The following is an 18,034-nucleotide window of genomic DNA, read 5'->3' as shown; positions in this document are numbered from 1 at the left end:
TAGGGATAGTCTTTACTCTTAAGAAGCAAGAATCAGATAACGTGACCCTTACTAATCGAAATAGATGAAACTCCTCTGTGCACGCCTTCAACACTTGCCTCACAATTTGAAGACCTTGCAAGGCTAGCGTCTCAATGCCAATTGTAGGGTCTCGATGTTCTATTTGCGAAGTTTTTGGCTTGTTTTGTGCATTTTGGAGAGTCCCAATGCTTTCCTCACCGGCATTTTGGCTTGGTCTCGATATTCTCTATTGTGCCACAATGCCAAAACCTCGCAAAGCTCTAATATCACTTGTTGTGGTGTAATGTCACAACCTTCAAATCTCTGATACTACTTATTGTGGCATATAATGCTACAACAAAAAATAGTTTGATATCTAATTGTTGCAGCGGAATGTCACAACCAAAATGTTATGATACCACTTGTTGTGCCCAAATGCCACAACCAAATTGTATTGATACTCAATTGTTGTAGCAGAAGTAGAAGTAAAATCGTTCGCAGTCACACTGTCATATGACTCCACATGACTCTCATAACTTCACTCCACATGACTCTCATAACTTCACATCTCAAAACAATGCTACACACTTGTTCCACGAAGTTGGTCTATCTGTGTCGTTTCTATTCAACGAGCTCTTGCTACTTCATGACACTCCACACTTGCCCATCTTTCACTTCCTCGATTGAATACGTTGAAGGACATTTCGCACATCGATACTTCTAAAGCTAATCACGTTCTACCATGTGATCTTTGTCTGCTACCTAAGCAATTTGTTCTCGTAGATGAACAATTGTTAGAGATTACATTTCATGACGAAAAGGCTGAGCTCAATCCATCATTAAAGATATGAACATAAGTTCTACATTCAAATTTGTGGGAGAAGTTTGAAATCAAAACACGAGTTTCAGCTCAAATATTATATCACTGTTCGAGTCAATGACTAATTTTCCACCAAAATCAATCGTGCTCATCCACCTTCCAAGTTTCACTCATTACAATAAAGGGTCAAAGCTTCGTGCAACGAAATAAGAACTTGAAAATATGACTCCCACCAGCAATCTCTTATCTTCCCTCTTTTTCTTCACACTCATACCTCTGTTTTCCAGAAACTCCATAGCAGACGATACCTTAAAACAAGGCCAATCCATTAACGATACCCAATCAATTGTCTCCGCCGCCGATATATTTGAATTGGGATTCTTCAGTCAACCCCAAGCCACTAATTTGAAGTATTTAGCAATATGGTACAAGGGCGTCGTTCCCAAAACTGTCGTTTGGGTGGCAAACAGAGATACCCCTGTTTTAAGCTCCTCTGCCACTTTAAACTTCAGAAGAGATGGAAATTTGGTTCTTATGAATCAAACAGGCGCAGCTTTTTGGTCGTCAAATTCGAAAAAATCACTTCAAAATCCAATAGCCCAGCTGCTCGACACTGGAAATCTGGTTTTGAGAGATTCGAAATCAGAAGATTATGTGTGGCAGAGTTTTGATTATCCGACTGATACTCTGTTACCGGGTATGAAAATCGGGTGGGACTCCAAAACGGGTTTGAATCGAAAGCTAAAATCATGGACAAGTTCAAACGATGTATCGTCGGGGGAATTCAGTTTTAGCCTCAACACAAATGGGCTTCCTCAATTCTTTGTTCATAAAGGAAACAGAACAATGTTTAGAGGTTGGCCTTGGTTCGATCATGATTTTGGGCAGAGTTACGGTAATGGGTTCAATTACGATCTTGTCTTTGATGCTTCAACAGAGATATCCTTTTCATATAACGATTCAGCGCACAGCCGTACGAGAATTGTGATGGATTCAAGTGGGTCAATTCTTCGGCATGAATGGAACGATGTGGGAGAAAAATGGCGCAAAGCATACTCATTTGATGGAGCTGGCTGCAATGACTACGATTTGTGTGGGAATTTTGGTCTCTGTAATCCCGCAGTGACAACAAGTTGTGGTTGTTTATATGGGTTTGAACAAATCTCAGCACAAAACTTGTCAAATGGGTGCGTGAGAAGGGATCCAAAGATCTGCGAAGCTGGAGATGGGTTTATAAAGATAAGCAAAGTGAAATGGCCTGATTCTACAGGGGATTCGGTGAAAATGAAACTGGGTGTTAAAGATTGTGAGGCAGAGTGCTTGAAGGATTGCGGTTGTTTAGCGTATGGAACAGTGCAAATTCCTAAAATTGGGCTTGCCTGTGTCAATTGGTTTCACAAATTGGTTGATATTCGTTATGTTCCTGATGTTGGGTCGGGAGATGATATCTATGTGAGAGTTGCTGCTTCAGAATTAGGTATCTGCTTCATACTTTTGCATGAACAAAGCTGAGTTGGGTCTGATTGTTTTGCTCTGTTTTTGCGTTTTGAAGAATCGGCTGATGAAAAGCGTAGTGTTGCAGTGGTTGTTGCTGTGCCGATTGTATCAGTGATGGTCTTTTTGGGTTTGATTGGCAGTTGGATTTTCATTAGGAGAAGAGCTAGAGGTAAAGCCTTGTTCCTCCTCTTTTTCACGATCATATGCTTTGTTAGGAACCACGAATCTCCGCAATGGTATGATATTGTCCACTTTGAGTCTCCCCTCGAACAGAGTACACTATAAAGTCTCCCCTGAGGCCTATGGAGCTCTCAAATAGCCTCCCCTTAATCGGCTTGAGTCCTTCTCTGAAGTCCTCGAACAAAGTACACCATTTGTTCGACACTTGAGTCACTTTTGACTACACCTTCGAGATTCACAACTTCTTTATTCAACATTTGAGAATTCTATTGACATGGCTAAGTTAAGGGTATGACTCTGATACCATGTTAGAAACCACGAATCTCCACATTGGTAAGATGGGTCCACTTTGAGCCTCCCCTCGAACAAAGTACACTATAAAGCCTCCCTAAAGCCTATGCAGCCCTCGAATAACCTCCCTCCCCTTAATTGAGGCTCGACTCCTTCTCTAGAGTCCTCAAACAAAGTACACTATAAAGCATCCCTTGATGGCTATGGAGCCCTTAAACAGCCTCCCCTTAATCGAGACTTAACTCCTTCTCTAGAGTCCTCGAACAAAGTACACCCTTTGTTCGACACTTGAGTCACTTTTGACTACACCACACTTTCGAAGCTCACAACTTCTTTATTCAGGATTCTATTGACATGGCTAAGTTAAGGGCATGACTCTGATACCATGTTAGGAATCAGAACTCTCCACAATGGTATGATATTATCCACTTGAGCATAAACTCTCGTGGCTTTGCTTTGAACTTCCCTGAAAGTCCTAGATGTATTCTTTACTTATAAACCCATGACCATTCCCTAAATTAGGCAACGTGGGATTCCTCCTCATTTTCACGATCACGATCATATGTTTAGTTCTATTACCATTTTTGTGATTTGTTGCCAAATCTCATGCAGGTAACCATGAAGTTCTAATAGTTCCTCCAATTCAAGAACATGAACTAGAGATACCCATTGGCGTTCTTGAGGCAGCTACTGAAAATTTCTCTGTTTCTAATAAGATAGGAGAGGGTGGTTTTGGATCAGTTTACAAGGTGCTCTTTAAAACATTCCCTAATCTTCAATAAGTTCATGTTTTCTTTCGTTTAATACATGAAATTTCTTGCAGGGAAAGCTTCCAAATGGGCAAGAAATTGCAGTAAAAAAGCTAGCAGAAACATCAGGTCAAGGGTTGCTGGAGTTCAAAAACGAGGTCCTTTTCATTTCTCAGCTTCAACATCGAAATCTTGTCAAGCTTCTTGGTTTTTGCATCCACAATGAACAAATTTTACTCATTTATGAGTATTTGCCTAACAAAAGTTTGGATTGTTTCATATTTGGTTGGTATCAAACAATCCTTCATTTACAATTACGTTTGATCTATCATATCATGACTGTTATATTTTAGATGATCAAAGACGTTCGTCGCTCACTTGGCCAAGAAGAATCGATATCATAATTGGCATAGCTCGAGGACTTCTGTATCTCCATCGAGATTCAAGGCTTCGAATCATACATAGAGATCTTAAAGCTGCTAATATTTTGTTAGACAATGAAATGAAACCGAAGATTTCTGACTTTGGTATGGCACGTATGTTTCGCGAAGATCAAACCGAAACAAAAACGAGAAGAATTGTTGGAACTTAGTGAGTAACAAAGATCTTACCTTATTTTGTTTATATGTTCGTATTCTAACTATGTGCAATGTGTTGGTACTTGCAGTGGTTACATGTCTCCTGAATATGTTATAGACGGTTATTTTTCAGTGAAGTCTGATGTTTTTAGCTTTGGAGTGATGGTTCTAGAAATCGTTAGCGGTAAGAAGAACAAAGGGTTTTTTCATCCCGAGCATCAACTCAATCTTCTTGGACATGTAAGTACGAAGAAACCGGGCACCTTTTTTTTCTTTTCTTAGATTGACCTTGTCAATGGACTTGTTTTAGGCATGGAATCTTTGGAAGGAAGGAAGGAGCTTGGAATTAATAGATGTAATATTGGAGGATCAATTTGATGAACATGAAGCTTTGAGATATATAAATATTGGGTTGTTGTGTGTTCAAAGACGTCCAGAAGACAGGCCAATCATGTCGGGTGTGGTATCCATGTTGGAGAATGAGAACCTGAGATTAATGGTTCCTGAACGACCTGGGTTCTATGAGGAAAGGTTCATAGAGACTGGTATTGATTCATCTTTAAATGATCAACTGAGTTCTTCATCTAACAATGTCACTGTTACATTGCTTGATGGACGTTAAGGAACCAAGTGATCATGTTTCTAACTATATTTGATTCATTATATGTTGTTGATTTTATGTTTATCAGTATGTTTTTTTTTTCTTTTTCTTTCTGTTGTTTAGTCAGCTTGGTTGGATTTGTATTTTTTACAAGAAAAATTTGTCTTTGTATTAGAAGGAAAATGATATGAGACAGCTACTACGAGAAACATCACGTATGATTGAATGCTATCGTAGATTCATAGACTTTAAACTCTTTTGTAGTTGAAATTTGTGAGATCCTACATCGGTTGGAGATGAAAACGAAGAATTTTTTTTTTGATAAGAGGGTGGAAATCTCCCCCTAATGGAGGCGTTTTAAAATCTTAAGGCTGACGGTAATACGAAATGTGTCATGGACAATATCTGCTAGCGGTGGACTTGTTGTTATAAATAATATGAGAGCCAGACACTAGGCAGTATGTCAGCAAGGACGCTTGGGACTTGGGCTGTTACAAATAGTATTAGGGGCAGACACTGGACAGTGTGTCAGCGAGGATGTTGTGCCCCCAAAGGAGGTGAACCGTGAGATCCCACATCAGTTGGAGAGGGGAACAAAACATTTATTATAATGGTTTCAGTGAGGACGTTGTGACCCCAAGGTGGGTGGACCGTGAGATCCCACATCGGTTGGAGAGAGGAACAAAGAATTCCTTATAATGGTGTCAGTGAGGACGTTGTGTCCCCAGGGGGTGGACCGTGAGATCTCACATCGATTGGAGAGGGGAACAAAGAATTCTTTATAATGGTGTCAGCGAGGACGTTATGCCCCCAAGGGGATGGACTGTGAGATCTTATATCGGTTGGAGAGGGGAACAAACAATTCCTTATAATGGTGTTAGTGAGGACGTTGTGTCCCCAGGGGATGGACGGTGAGATCTCACATCAATTGGAGAGGGGAACAAAGAATTCTTTATAATGGTGTCAGCGAGGACGTTATGCTCCCAAGGGGATGGACTGTGAGATCTCACATCAGTTGGAGAGAGGAACAAAGAATTCCTTATAATGGTGTCAGCAAGGACGTTGTGCCCCCTAGGGAGTGAACTGTGAGATCCTACATCAGTTGGAGAGAGGAACAAAGCATTCCTCATAAGAGCATCAGCGAGGACGTTGTACTCCCAAGGGAGTGGACCGTGAGATTCCACATTGGTTGGAGAGGGAAACAAAAAATTCCTTATAATGGTGTCAGTGAGAACATTGTGTTCTTAAAGAAGTGGACCGTGGGATCTCACATCTATTGAAGAGATGAACAAAACATTCCTTATAAGGGTGTCAGCGAGGATGTGTCTCTAAGGGGGTGGACTGTGAGATCCCGCATCAGTTGGAGAGGAGAACAAAATATTCCCTATAAGGTATGGAAAGCTCTCCCTAATAAACGCATTTCAAAATTATGATACTGACGACTATACGTAACGATCTATTAGAGAAGCACCTCCATTCAGTCTTCCCTTTAAAGCCTTGCATAACGAGGATTGTATCAACACATCCTTGAATTTCGTGTCACTTAGAACAACCTAAAGGTCATTCTTCCATCAAATAGTAGCTCGTTTATACACTCACATAACCAGAAACACAGACTTAAAAGTAATTTGAATTGAAACGATTCAAAAGCAAAGTCATAAACTATTTATATAGTAGTTTGAGCTCATCCTTTCTTCACCAAATGTTACTCTTTCTATTATTTTGTCAAAGAAAACTACACTATCTCAACCATACAAAACGATTGGGACTGAATAATAATCTAATTCTCACAGCTGTGTTCAAGATTGAATTTGACTAGGCTTGTTCTTCATCAAACAAAGTCATTTTAAACTAATGATTAATTAATATCAAGAACAGGAACAACGCTCTGAATTATACTTAAAAAAGAACAAAGTCACTTCTTTGATATTCATCTCAGTTTGTCCAAGTCAAATCTCTTCTGCTGCTTCATGATGATTGTCAACTGTTATGCCTCTTACGGATCTTACCTCATCTTTATGACTTTTTCTCACTCGTAGAAGTTCTTCCTTAATTAATCTTAATTGTATAAGGTAAGAGACAATTCAAGAAACCTTATAATACTCGAACAGATTCTGGAGTTATCTTCTTCATAGTAAACGGTGTGACAATGACGTTTCATTCAATCAATGCTGGCCTCAAGGATTCAATATGTTAAATTCAAAGTTGATATCTAAGTCAAAATGTTGAATGAAGCCATGGGAGAACTGATTTGCAGGTGCAAGCTTTCATCTTTTCTCTTTTTCTCGACGATCATTGCTCTGTTTTCAACAAAATCGTTAGCAATCGATAGCATAAAAGCAGGGGAATCCATCAATGGCAGTACCCAGATGTTAATTTCACCTGCAAAGAAGTTCGTGTTGGGAATCTTCAATCCCCAGGGCTCCAAATTTCATTACTTGGGCATATGGTACAACAACATCCCACAAACTGTCGTGTGGGTCGCAAACAGAGACAACCCACTTGTGAATTCCTCTGCTCATTTAGTATTCAAAGGAGAAAACATTGTTCTTCTCAACCAAACAGGTGGGATTTTATGGACTTCCAATTCTCCACGATCATTGAAAGAACGAGAGGTTCAGCTGTTAGATACAGGAAATTTGGTTTTAAGAGAAACAGGGTCTCAAGATTATGCGTGGCAGAGCTTCGATTACCCGTCTGATACTCTGTTACCTGGGATGAAACTGGGTTGGGATTCAAAAACCGGCCTGAACCGGAAGTTAACGTCTTGGAAAAACCCAAATGATCCATCGTCTGGGGATTACACATACGGTGTGGAAATGGATGGGCTTCCACAACTTGTAGTTCGTAAAGGGCCCATCATAACGTTTCGGGGCGGCCCATGGTATGGTAAAAGGTTTAGTGGAAGTGGGGATCTCAGAGCAACAGCAATTTATGCGCCGAAGTTTGATTATAATGGTGATGAACACAGAGCGCTGTTTTCGTATGAGGCGAGGAACAATTTCTCTGTAAGATTGGTGCTGGGCGCGGCGGGGTTATTTCAGCAGCTGTATTGGGTGGAAGATGGAGAATATTGGTATCCATTGTATACATTGCCTGGAGATGGATGCGATGTGTACGGAATATGTGGGGAATTTGGTGTTTGTACGTTTTCACTCACAGCAGAATGTGATTGTATGGATGGGTTTGAACCCAAATGGCCTGATGATTGGGAAATGTTTAGGCGTTCTGGTGGATGTGTTAGAAAGGACAATCGAACTTGTGGAAATGGCGAGGGGTTTAAACGAATTAGTAGTGTGAAATTTCCAGATTCTTCAGGGTATTTTGTGAATGTTAATATGAGCATTCAAGACTGTGAGGCGGCGTGTTTGAACAACTGTTCTTGCTTGGCTTATGGAATAATGGAGCTTCCAAATGGCGGGTATGGCTGTGTTACCTGGTTCCATAAACTTATGGATGTTAAATTTGTTGTTTATAATGGACAGGATCTCTATGTCAGAGTGGCTGCTTCAGAATTAGGTACTAAATTGCTATTCCTTCCATTCTAAGTAAATAGATTATTATTAGGAATCACGACTCTCCGCAATGATATTGTCCATTTTTAGTCTAAACTCCCTTCGAACAAAGTACACTGTAGAGCCTTCCATGAGACCTATGGAGCTCTCGAACAGTCTCTTTTAATCGAGGCTCGACTCTATCTCTAGAGTCCTCAAACAAAGTACACCCTTTGTTCGACACTTGAGTCACTTTTGACTACATCTTTGAGGGTCCCAACTTCTTTGTTCGACATTGGAGGATTCTATTAACAGCTAAGTTAAGGGTCTGGCTCTGATACCATATTAGAAATCATGACTCTCTACAACGGTATGATATTTACTTTGAGAATGAGCTCTCATGACTTTGCTTTGGACTTTCCTAGAAGGCCTCATATCAATGGAGATGTATTCTTTACTTAGATTATTTCCTAATTAGCTAATTAGCTAATGTGAGACTCCCTCCCAACAATCGTGAACCACTGTCATTTATAACAATGCTTCATGTGCTGTAGATTCAACCAACAAGAAACTTAAGGTAGCAGTCAGTGTGTCTGTGGCTTCATTTCTAGGCTTCTTGGGCTTTGTCATTTGCTTTATTCTTGGGCGTAGAAGAAAAGATAGAGGTAAGCAGTTTCTCCATTGTTTGATTGATCTGTTATTTGTTCATGGCTCATATATATTCCTCTTTGTTGTCTCTAAATCTTATGAACAATAGGTAATGTGATCACTCCTGAGATCACTGCAGGTGAGATTCTAGCTCAAGAAAATGATGTTGAGATGCCAATCTATGATCTTACAACGATCGAGGCTGCCACGGATAATTTCTCTTTCTCGAATAAGATTGGTGAAGGCGGGTTTGGTCCTGTTTACAAGGTACTCTTTCTTACTAACATCTTTGTATTAAAGCTCATTGTATTAAAGCTCATTTCATAAACTAGGAGTGTGAGATCCCACGTCAATTGGTGAGAGAAACGAAACATTCTTTATAAGGGTGTGGAAACCTCTTCTTAGCAGACACGTTTTAAAACCTTGATGAGAAGTCTGGAATGGAAAACCCAAAGAGGACAATATCTGCTAGCGGTGAGTTTGAGCTGTTACAAGTGGTATCAGAGCTAGACACAGGGCCGTGTACCAAAAAGGACGCAGAGTCTCGAAGGGGGGTGGACATTGAGCGGTATGCTAGCGAGAATGATGGATCCCAAAGGGAGTGGATTGTGAGATCCCACATCAATTGGAGAACGGAACGAGTCATTCTTTATAAGGGTATAGAAACCTCTCCCTAGCAGACATGTTTTAAAACCTTGAGGGGAAGCGTGGAAGAGAAAGCTTAAAGAGGATAATATCTACTAGTGGTGGGCTTGAGCTGTGACAAATGGTATCAGAGCCAGACATCGGGCGATGTGCCAGCTAGGACGCTGAGTCCCGAAAGGGGTGGACACCGGACGGTATGCCAGCGATGATTGGGCCCCAAAGGGGGTGGATTGTGAGATCCCACATCGATTGGATAGAGGAACAAAACATTCTTTATAAGGGTGTGGAAACCTCTCCTTAGCAGACGCGTTTTAAAACTTTGAGGGGAAGCTCGAAAAGAAAAGCCTAAAGAGGACAATGACTGCTAGTGGTGGGCTTGAGCGGTTACAAATGGTATCAGAGCCAGACACCGGGTAGTGTGCCTGCGTAAGCCCCGAAAGGGGGTGGACACTGGACGGTGTGCCAGCGATGACACTAGGCCTCACATGGGAGTGGATTGTGAGATCGCACATCGATTGGAGAGGGGAACGAATCATTTTTTTATAAGGGTGTGGAAATCTCTCCCAAGTAGACACGGTTTAAAACCTTGAGGGGAAGCTTGTATGCCAGCAGTGAGCATGCGAGCTTAAGCTGGTGTAACGCTTTGGATAGACTATCGATATTACTTACATATGCTATATATTGTAGGGTAAGCTTCCATGTGGACAAGAGATTGCAATAAAGAGGCTGGCAGGGGGCTCTGGCCAAGGGCAAAACGAGTTTAAAAATGAGGTTACGTTGATATCCCAACTTCAACATCGAAATCTTGTCAAGCTTCTTGGTTTTTGCATTCATAAGGAAGAAACATTACTAGTTTATGAATATATGCCAAACAAAAGCTTAGACCACTTCCTCTTCGGTGCGTACCAAACTTGTTCATCTCCCTGTCTCCTCCTTTAGCAGAACAAATGTTCATTTTATCTTTCTAATTCATATCTTTCCCCCGATATAGATAACGAGAAGAGATATTCACTCAATTGGCAGAAGAGATTCGACATCATAATCGGGATATCTCGAGGACTTCTTTATCTCCACAGAGACTCGAGGCTAAGAATAATACATAGAGATCTCAAAGTAAGTAATATATTACTCGACAGTGAAATGAATCCGAAAATTTCAGACTTTGGCATGGCACGTATGTTTGGCGAAGATCAAACTACGGCAAAAACTAAAAGAGTTGTCGGTACTTAGTAAGTATTAAGACAATTTCACTCCGTCACAAGATTTTTTCCCTTCACGTTCTTTGTGAGTTATGAATCGGTTCAGTGGCTATATGTCTCCAGAATATGCACTCGATGGATGTTTTTCATTGAAGTCTGACGTGTTTAGCTTCGGGGTCATTCTTTTGGAGATAGTTAGCGGTAAGAAGAATAGAGGGTTCTTCCATACCGATCATCAACTTAATCTTCTCGGACATGTAAGTATCAGTAACCAAACCGAACAAAACACTTCTCGAGCATGGAAACTAACTCCAAGCTGTGAAATCTTCAGGCATGGAAGCTTTGGGATGAAGGAAATGCTTTGGAGTTGATGGATACAGCATTGGAGAACAAATTCCAACCTTCTGAAGCACTACGATGCATTCAAATAGGCCTTTTGTGTGTTCAGCTGAGCCCTGATGACAGACCAACTATGTGGTCGGTGCTTTCAATGTTGGAGAGTGAAAACATGCTGTCTTATCCTAAACAACCTGGGTTTTACACAGAGAGAATGTTTTCTAGGACTGATAAATCATTAGCTGAAGCCTCTACTTCCAATGAAGTGACAGTTACTTTGGTACATGGTCGTTAGTGAGTATTAATGTCACTTTGTAAAGAGTACTCATTTTCATTTCCATTGCATTGTTGGAGTATCCAATGAACGTGTTCTTAGCAGTTCAAGATGTCTGGAACTTGGCCCATTTTCATTCAGTAGGCCAAGAAGTAGCTTCTGTTATGAACACCTTCTTGCTAGAGAACTTTTGTTCTTGTAGTGTTCAAACCTTGGAACAACCATATATGTTATAAAAATCAAGCCTGTTAATCTCGATCGAAACTTTAATAACTCATGTTCAGGATTTGAATCAGAATTTGGAATTCGGATTTGATATTTGATGCCCCTGACATTCCCTCTCGATTTGGTCATGCTATTTACTCTTCGTTTTTAAGAGGAAGATTATCTCCCACAGACCAACAACAAGTTCTTCTACCATATTTTGTCTTCACTCACATGTATCATAGCATCTTAGAAGATTTCTAGGAGGTTACCTAACATACAATTGCTCCTAAAATACATTTAACCACGGAGACCTTATAATTGATAGTTGCTAGAAGATTTCTAGGAGGTTACCTAACATACAATTACTCCTAAAATACATTTAACCACGGAGACCTTATAATTGATAGTTGCTCCAAGTAAAATACATTTAACTGTGGAGATTTTATAATTGAGTCACCGAAAATGGAGGTGCAACTTGTTGGTATTAATAGTAACTTTCGTTCTTTTAAGTCTTTCTTAGTCATTCGGATCACTCTTGTTCGGAAGTGGTTTTAGTTCATTTATATACTCCTCCTCTACTCGGTGTTACATGGTTAGTTTATAATACCGAGGGGCAAAATAGTAATTTTACACCAATTACTAAATTTGGGGTCTCCAATCCTTAGGCACATAGAGGAAGAAGAAATACGCATGAGTTTTGGAATTTCAGATCTGTCCCTGAGCTGTAATATAGAATGCTTGCTTCTATTATGAACGGTTAAAACATGTGACGGCGAGAACTTGTGATCAGCGCTTCAAGTGCTTGATGGATGTTATTGTCCTATTGAGCATGTATGACTACTTGTATGTCTTGTTGTATAATAGCTCTAGGTGTTTGAATGCTTGTTTCTTCGAGCCTAATAGCAAATCAATGACATAGGGAGAGGACGCCTATAGAAGATCGAGCACCTTAAGAACGTGAGTGGCTATCAGCGGGTCTATACCAAAGTTCCTAATGAGGAGAGAATTTGTAACGTCCTGTCAATACTAAATAAACAACTACTTATATACATTCATTGCATCCATGACCTAGCAGGTGACCATGAGTTTTAATCTAAGCTCTAGGTGTATTAATCGAGTATTTAATTTTTTTTGTTGGCCAAAGTGTCACATGGTTAAATTGGTGATGTGAACCTATTGAATCCAACATTAACATAGAAACAAAAACAATAAAATGATTATTTTCATCGTATAACATCGGTTACATTTGACATAAACTACATTGATATCACATTTTGCTTTCTTTCATGCAACATACCCTAATATTATATCTCCACTCTTTCATACAACATCGATTTCACTAGCTTCTTAAGCGTTGGAAGGTTTTGATTTTCATCGTAACCATATAAAATCGGAACAAATCTCGCAATATTCAAAGAAGTTTCCATGAACGCAAGAGGAAATGGACTCAACGACAAACATTCTCTATTGAGCTTCTTCCATGCATACGAAATCAAATTGGCTATGTGTTGTCGTGAGCTCTCAATCGAAGCATCTTTATTGTCTTTCATGTAGTAATTCACGTATGATCCATCATATCCATCTTGATTCTCATCCTAAGTTCATAAAGAAAGTTAAACTCGTCATGTTCTAGCAAATTAGAGAAGAACATCGATTCATCAATCGATTTGTACGAACCTTGGCGCTTCCTAAGTCGTCTTGAAGCCTCAAGATTGTTGCGGTAGAAGAAATAATTTCAGGGTCGTTGTCTAAAAGCTTCACGGTTTCATGGTTTATTCTTTGTCCTAACAAGAAGAACGCATGCACTAACACTACATGCACGCCACTGCTCACTGCTCCATTTCTTAGATACTCTTTGGCACTTGGTGAATAACCAGAAACGAACCATTCACTTTCTACTAGGAATGCGTCGCAAAGCTTGGCCCACTACAAAAATAGTCAAAATAATGGATTAATATAAATAAATAATTAAGGAACACGAATTAGGTTAGGAATCATAGACCCTTCACACACGGGTCTCCACACATTTTGAGTCGTGAGATGTATTTCTTATGATCTATGATCATCTTCTTAATTAGCCAATGTGAGACTCTCTTCCAACGATCCTCCCGTAAAAAAAACTATACCATAGAGCCTTCCTGAGAAATATGGAGCCCTCGAACAATCTCCTCCTCTGAGGCCTATAGAGCCCTTGAACTGTCACCCCTTAATCGAGGCTCGACTACTTTCTCTGGAGCCTTCAAACAAAGTACACGAGCATGCCTCTAATACCATGTTAGGAATCATAGACCCTCCTCAATAGTATCTTTGAATAAAGTACACCCTTTGTTCAATCCTTAGTCATTTTTTACTACACCTCCAAGGGTCCTAATTTTTTTTGTTCGACACTGAAGATTCTATTGACATTGCTACATTAAGGGCATGACTCTAATACTATATTAGGAATTACGAACTCTCCACAATGGTATGATATTATCCACTTTGAGCGTAAGCTCTCATGGTTCTACTTTTATTCCCAAAAGGCCCTGGACCAATCGAGTTGTATTCTTTACTTATAAACCGATGATTATCTTCTTAATTAGCTAACGTGGGACTCCCTCCCAACGATCTTCAACAAATTAATGAGTTGAGTAAGAATATAATTACCGATTTTTTTAAGGAGTTGATTGGATTCCAACCATGCTTCTTATGGATTTTACTACTAATTTCATTTGTCATTTCATAGAGTGATTTGAAACAAATCCTCATACAGTCTGGTAGTGCTTCAGCCACCGTAAGATCCCATCTGCAGCAACAAATATGGGGAATATAAGTTTTCAGTTCTGTTGAAATCAACATACAATGAATTTGAATTTGAATTTGAATTTGAATTTGAGTTCACACCTTCTAACAGCTTCTGTGAACAGCTTAAGTTGGTCGAGCGAGGCGTAAACATCGAACATGTCGTCAATAAGATAAATAAAAGAGATGGGTTTTGAAAGTTCAACTCTTTCCTCCGAAAAACATGGATCTGTGAGGCAAACTAACGAACAAATGTACCATTTTAGCGGTTGGTCCCTTGCAAATCCCAACACTTTGCCCAAACCTGTGTCTGTCCACCATCTACAACCAACATGACATTAGTTTAACGTTAGTATAGGATAACATAATTTGGTCGGTTAATTGTTAGGAACATGACTCTATTGTCCACTCCTTCCTAACAATTTTCTTCCTAACAATTTTCCTCTCGAACAAAGTACATTGTAGAGCTTTCCTTGAGGCCTATGGAGCACTCGAACAGGGCTTGACTCCTTCTCTAGAGTCCTCGAACAAAGTACACTCTTTGTTCGACACTTTGAGTCACTTTTGACTACACCTTCGAGACTCACTTCTTTGTTCGACATTTGAGGATTCTATTGACATGGCTAAGTTAAGAGCATGACTTTGATACCATATTAGAAACCATGACTCTCCACAATGGTATGATATTGTCCACTTTGAGCATAAGCTCTCATGGCTTTACTCTCGGCTTTCCCAAAATACCTCATACCAATGAAGATGTACTTCTTACTTATAAACCCACGATAGCCAATGTAAGACTCCCTCCTAACAATCCTCAATATTAATTCGGTCGAACTTACTGTGTGAACCGATAAAGTTCCCGACGACGCATGTCCTGGGCAACGTTGAAATCCATTTTGGCGACAAGTTGGAAATCACGGGTCAATCTATTCGTGTCCGGTAAATCCCCCATTCCAAAATGATCCTTCACCAAGAACTTAGAGAAGCTCGTATGATAAGGATTCGCCAAAGCTTTAGCAACATGCCTAGCTTTTTTACAATCAACATTGTTCATGACGTATTCACTCATGATTCGAGCGCTAAAAACTCGAGCTTCCTCGAGTATAGCTTCGCCTGGCAAGCAAAATTGCGAAGCTTCAAACAAACTCATCACCCCATTGATATCATTCTCAAGCTCCTGCTTGAAATGGCCATCCTCGTCCATGAAAGCCTCGAATATGTCCGACGGCACAAAGTAGCCACCTTGTCGGAGGAGTCGAAAGCGAAGAGCGACTTCATAAAGTTCGTGGTTTGCATAACCAACGTCGAGGTTGAGTGAGGCTGCGTAATGGCGTTGTAAAATAAGGTCGATCTCGGCTTGGAAACGGTAGGCGATGCCGAGACGGTGAGCTGTATCGATCAAGCTTAAAGCTTCCAATGGGTCATCTAGATCGCTCCATGTTGTTGGAAAGGGGTTTTGAGGAGGATTAATAGGGCGTTGCTGGATCTTTGTTTCGGCCATTAGTATTGGATGGTTAAGGATTGAAGAAGAAGAAGAAAGCAAATAAATTTTGGTTTGTTTTGTTATGATATGGATGGTTTGATCTTTCATCCTTATATAGAAAAATGAAGAGAGCTGTCGTTGTTTGAATGAACAAAAATATTAATAATTTAATAGATTCTTTAAGATTGTTTAATAAGAGGTTGTTTGTTTTTTATTTTTTATTTTCAAATAAAGTATGAACTACAATGATTTTTGTCAAAAGCTAAATTATATGTTTTTTAAATTTAATTGGCTCAAACTATAAAAAAAAAAAAACTTTCGGAAATTACAATAACATTATTGATGACATATCGCATCGGTTGGAGAGGGGAATGTATGAGTTAATAACCTACTAGCAAAAGAAGTTATTGAGCCCTGGAAGACGTCCTTCTCATGTTGGTAGGAAGCAAAGGTGCAGACTTAGGATAACTATTTAGTAGTTATTGAGCCTCGGAGGACGTCCATCTCATGTTGGTAGGAAGCAAATGATGCTTTTCTCGGAGGTCTAGAGAAAGCTTCAATCAATAGACACTTGGAGAGCGCAGTACAACAGAGAGTTGTATGCTGCATTCGGGAAGGATGAATTGCTCCCGAAAAGGAATCTATTAATTCTCTCCCAATTGGTTGGACCGTAGGTGCGATGATTTACTTCACGGACGAGGTCTCTGGTTCAAGTCCAGGATAGCCCAGCTATGCCAAGGAAAAGAATAAAAGAATAGAAGAAGCATCTGACTCCTTCATGCAGGCCCCACTTGGCTTGGGGGGATATAGCTCAATTGGTAGAGCTCCACTCTTGCAATTGGGTCGTTGTGATTACAGGGGTGGACATTGTTAGGAATCATAACTCTCCACAATGGTATGATATTGTCCACTTTGAGCATAAGCTATCATGGCTTTGCTTTGGGCTTCCATATCCCGTGGAGATAGTATTCCCCCACTTATAATCCTCAACGGACATCAGGCGGTGTCAGCAAAACGCCAAGTCCCAAAGAGGGTGGATTGTAAGATCTCACAAGCCAATTGAGGAGAGGAGCGAATGACAGCCTATTCATTAATAGGCTTGACCTAACCAAAGAAGTTGACTTAGCAAAAGAAGTTATTAAGGCAGAGAAATTGTGGATAATTATTTAGTAGTTGATTAATTTTAGGAGAAAGTTTAATGACTTCTGCAATCCTGGTAAATACTGATGAGATGAGATATATGTTATTTCCACCATAAAAAAAATAATAATAAATAATAAAGCATAAATGGTTAAGGTTCGTGGGTAAATCTCTCCTTAAAATCTTGAGTATGGACTATTACACATGGTATCAGAGCTAGACATCGGGTGGTGTGTCAACGAGGACACTGAGCGAAGAAGAGAGGTGGATTGTGAGATCCCACATCGATTGAAGGGGGAACTTTCGGGGTGGACATCGAGCAGTGTGCAAGTGAGGACGCTGAGCCTCGAAGGGAGGTGGATTGTGAGATCTCACACTGATTGGAGAGGAGAGCGAGTGCCAGCAAGGGCACTGGGTCTCGAGGGTGGTGGATTGTGAGATCCCGAAAACCTCTCCCACAATTGTTAAAGGGTGGATTAGGTAGGGGCGTAAAGACTTTTTTTTGTTTTTTTAGGGCTCAATTATTAAAGGGTTATTTATGAATCATTTTAAAAAAGGACGCCAACTGGCCGTGTCAGCAGAGTAGTGTCGGGTGGAGAGAAAATGCATGGGTTTTATTTTATGACAAAAAGATATTATTTTATGCGTTACTTTTAATTATACATTTCTATTATCACTAAAAATAAAACGTGTCACAATCGGTGCATTTAAATTATTATATGAAAAAGAATAGTAACACGATTTTATTATTTATCTTTTAAAAAATGATGAGAATTTAATATTATAAAAGCAATTAAAAAAAAAAAAAGGTAGCTTCCAAAAGTGGAACACAATTGATAACGTTTCCATTTCATTCTGTCAAAAAAGACGGTTTAGATTTTAATTTATTATACCTATAAATTTTTTAAAAAAATTAATAGTATTCTTAAATTTTTTAATAATGTCTGAAAAGTATCTTAGACTTAAAAAAAATTAATATATATATATATATATATTAATGTATTTCAAAAATATTTTTTTAAGTTTTCATTAATTTTATTAATATCCTAAAATTTATAAATAAAAAAATTAATGTTTTTATTATTAGTACCCAATAAACTTTTAATAATAA

The 18,034-nt window shown here is 39.5% G+C and overlaps 3 protein-coding genes across 5 annotated transcripts; 2 read left to right on the top strand and 1 right to left on the bottom strand.

Annotated features, from left to right (window-relative positions):
* The first annotated feature begins 937 nt into the window (after positions 1 to 937).
* Positions 938 to 4,917, top strand: LOC111456701 (receptor-like serine/threonine-protein kinase SD1-8). The gene is made up of 8 exons (XM_023098669.1): positions 938 to 983; positions 1,032 to 2,297; positions 2,373 to 2,486; positions 3,401 to 3,537; positions 3,612 to 3,822; positions 3,891 to 4,128; positions 4,205 to 4,355; positions 4,426 to 4,917. Exons 1-8 carry the CDS (start codon positions 938 to 940, stop codon positions 4,735 to 4,737), a joined length of 2,475 nt encoding a protein of 824 aa, XP_022954437.1. The 3' UTR covers positions 4,738 to 4,917.
* Positions 4,918 to 6,953: 2,036 nt separating this feature from the next.
* Positions 6,954 to 11,554, top strand: LOC111456830 (G-type lectin S-receptor-like serine/threonine-protein kinase At4g27290). 3 transcript variants are annotated; one of them, XM_023098853.1, is made up of 7 exons: positions 6,954 to 8,235; positions 8,765 to 8,875; positions 8,998 to 9,125; positions 10,191 to 10,401; positions 10,495 to 10,732; positions 10,809 to 10,959; positions 11,034 to 11,554. In XM_023098853.1, exons 1-7 carry the CDS (start codon positions 6,954 to 6,956, stop codon positions 11,331 to 11,333), a joined length of 2,421 nt encoding a protein of 806 aa, XP_022954621.1. In that variant the 3' UTR covers positions 11,334 to 11,554. The 3 variants fall into 3 exon arrangements, with proteins under 3 accessions (XP_022954621.1, XP_022954620.1, XP_022954622.1); XM_023098852.1 differs by having other exon boundaries at positions 8,968 to 9,125; XM_023098854.1 differs by lacking the exon at positions 11,034 to 11,554 and having other exon boundaries at positions 8,968 to 9,125; positions 10,826 to 10,902.
* Positions 11,555 to 12,787: 1,233 nt separating this feature from the next.
* Positions 12,788 to 15,830, bottom strand: LOC111456834 ((3S,6E)-nerolidol synthase 1). Its single transcript, XM_023098858.1, has 5 exons — positions 15,140 to 15,830; positions 14,403 to 14,621; positions 14,166 to 14,304; positions 13,197 to 13,445; positions 12,788 to 13,114 (listed from the first exon to the last, which is right to left on the bottom strand). The coding sequence occupies exons 1-5, from the start codon at positions 15,799 to 15,801 to the stop codon at positions 12,824 to 12,826; spliced, it is 1,560 nt and encodes a 519-aa protein (XP_022954626.1). The 5' UTR covers positions 15,802 to 15,830; the 3' UTR covers positions 12,788 to 12,823.
* Positions 15,831 to 18,034: the final 2,204 nt, after the last annotated feature.

Source organism: Cucurbita moschata, unplaced genomic scaffold, assembly GCF_002738365.1.
Source record: "Cucurbita moschata cultivar Rifu unplaced genomic scaffold, Cmos_1.0 Cmo_Scf00019, whole genome shotgun sequence".
Lineage (NCBI taxonomy): Eukaryota > Viridiplantae > Streptophyta > Magnoliopsida > Cucurbitales > Cucurbitaceae > Cucurbita > Cucurbita moschata.
The sequence above is the reverse complement of the archived record's forward strand: the minus strand, read 5'-3'. Positions and strand labels throughout refer to the sequence as shown.

Coding starts and splice junctions, on each gene's coding strand:
- LOC111456834 (XM_023098858.1), bottom strand. CDS start 15,801: ATGGCCGAAACAAAGATCCAGCAACGCCCTATTAATCCTCCTCAAAAC. Junction 14,305..14,402: donor TTCACAGAAGCTGTTAGAAG/GTGTGAACTCAA, acceptor TTGTTGCTGCAG/ATGGGATCTTACGGTGGCTG. Junction 13,115..13,196: donor ACGACTTAGGAAGCGCCAAG/GTTCGTACAAAT, acceptor TTATGAACTTAG/GATGAGAATCAAGATGGATA.
- LOC111456701 (XM_023098669.1), top strand. CDS start 938: ATGACTAATTTTCCACCAAAATCAATCGTGCTCATCCACCTTCCAA. Junction 984..1,031: donor CGTGCTCATCCACCTTCCAA/GTTTCACTCATT, acceptor CAACGAAATAAG/AACTTGAAAATATGACTCCC. Junction 2,298..2,372: donor AGTTGCTGCTTCAGAATTAG/GTATCTGCTTCA, acceptor TGCGTTTTGAAG/AATCGGCTGATGAAAAGCGT.
- LOC111456830 (XM_023098852.1), top strand. CDS start 6,954: ATGGGAGAACTGATTTGCAGGTGCAAGCTTTCATCTTTTCTCTTTTTC. Junction 8,876..8,967: donor GCGTAGAAGAAAAGATAGAG/GTAAGCAGTTTC, acceptor TATGAACAATAG/GTAATGTGATCACTCCTGAG. Junction 10,733..10,808: donor AAAAGAGTTGTCGGTACTTA/GTAAGTATTAAG, acceptor GAATCGGTTCAG/TGGCTATATGTCTCCAGAAT.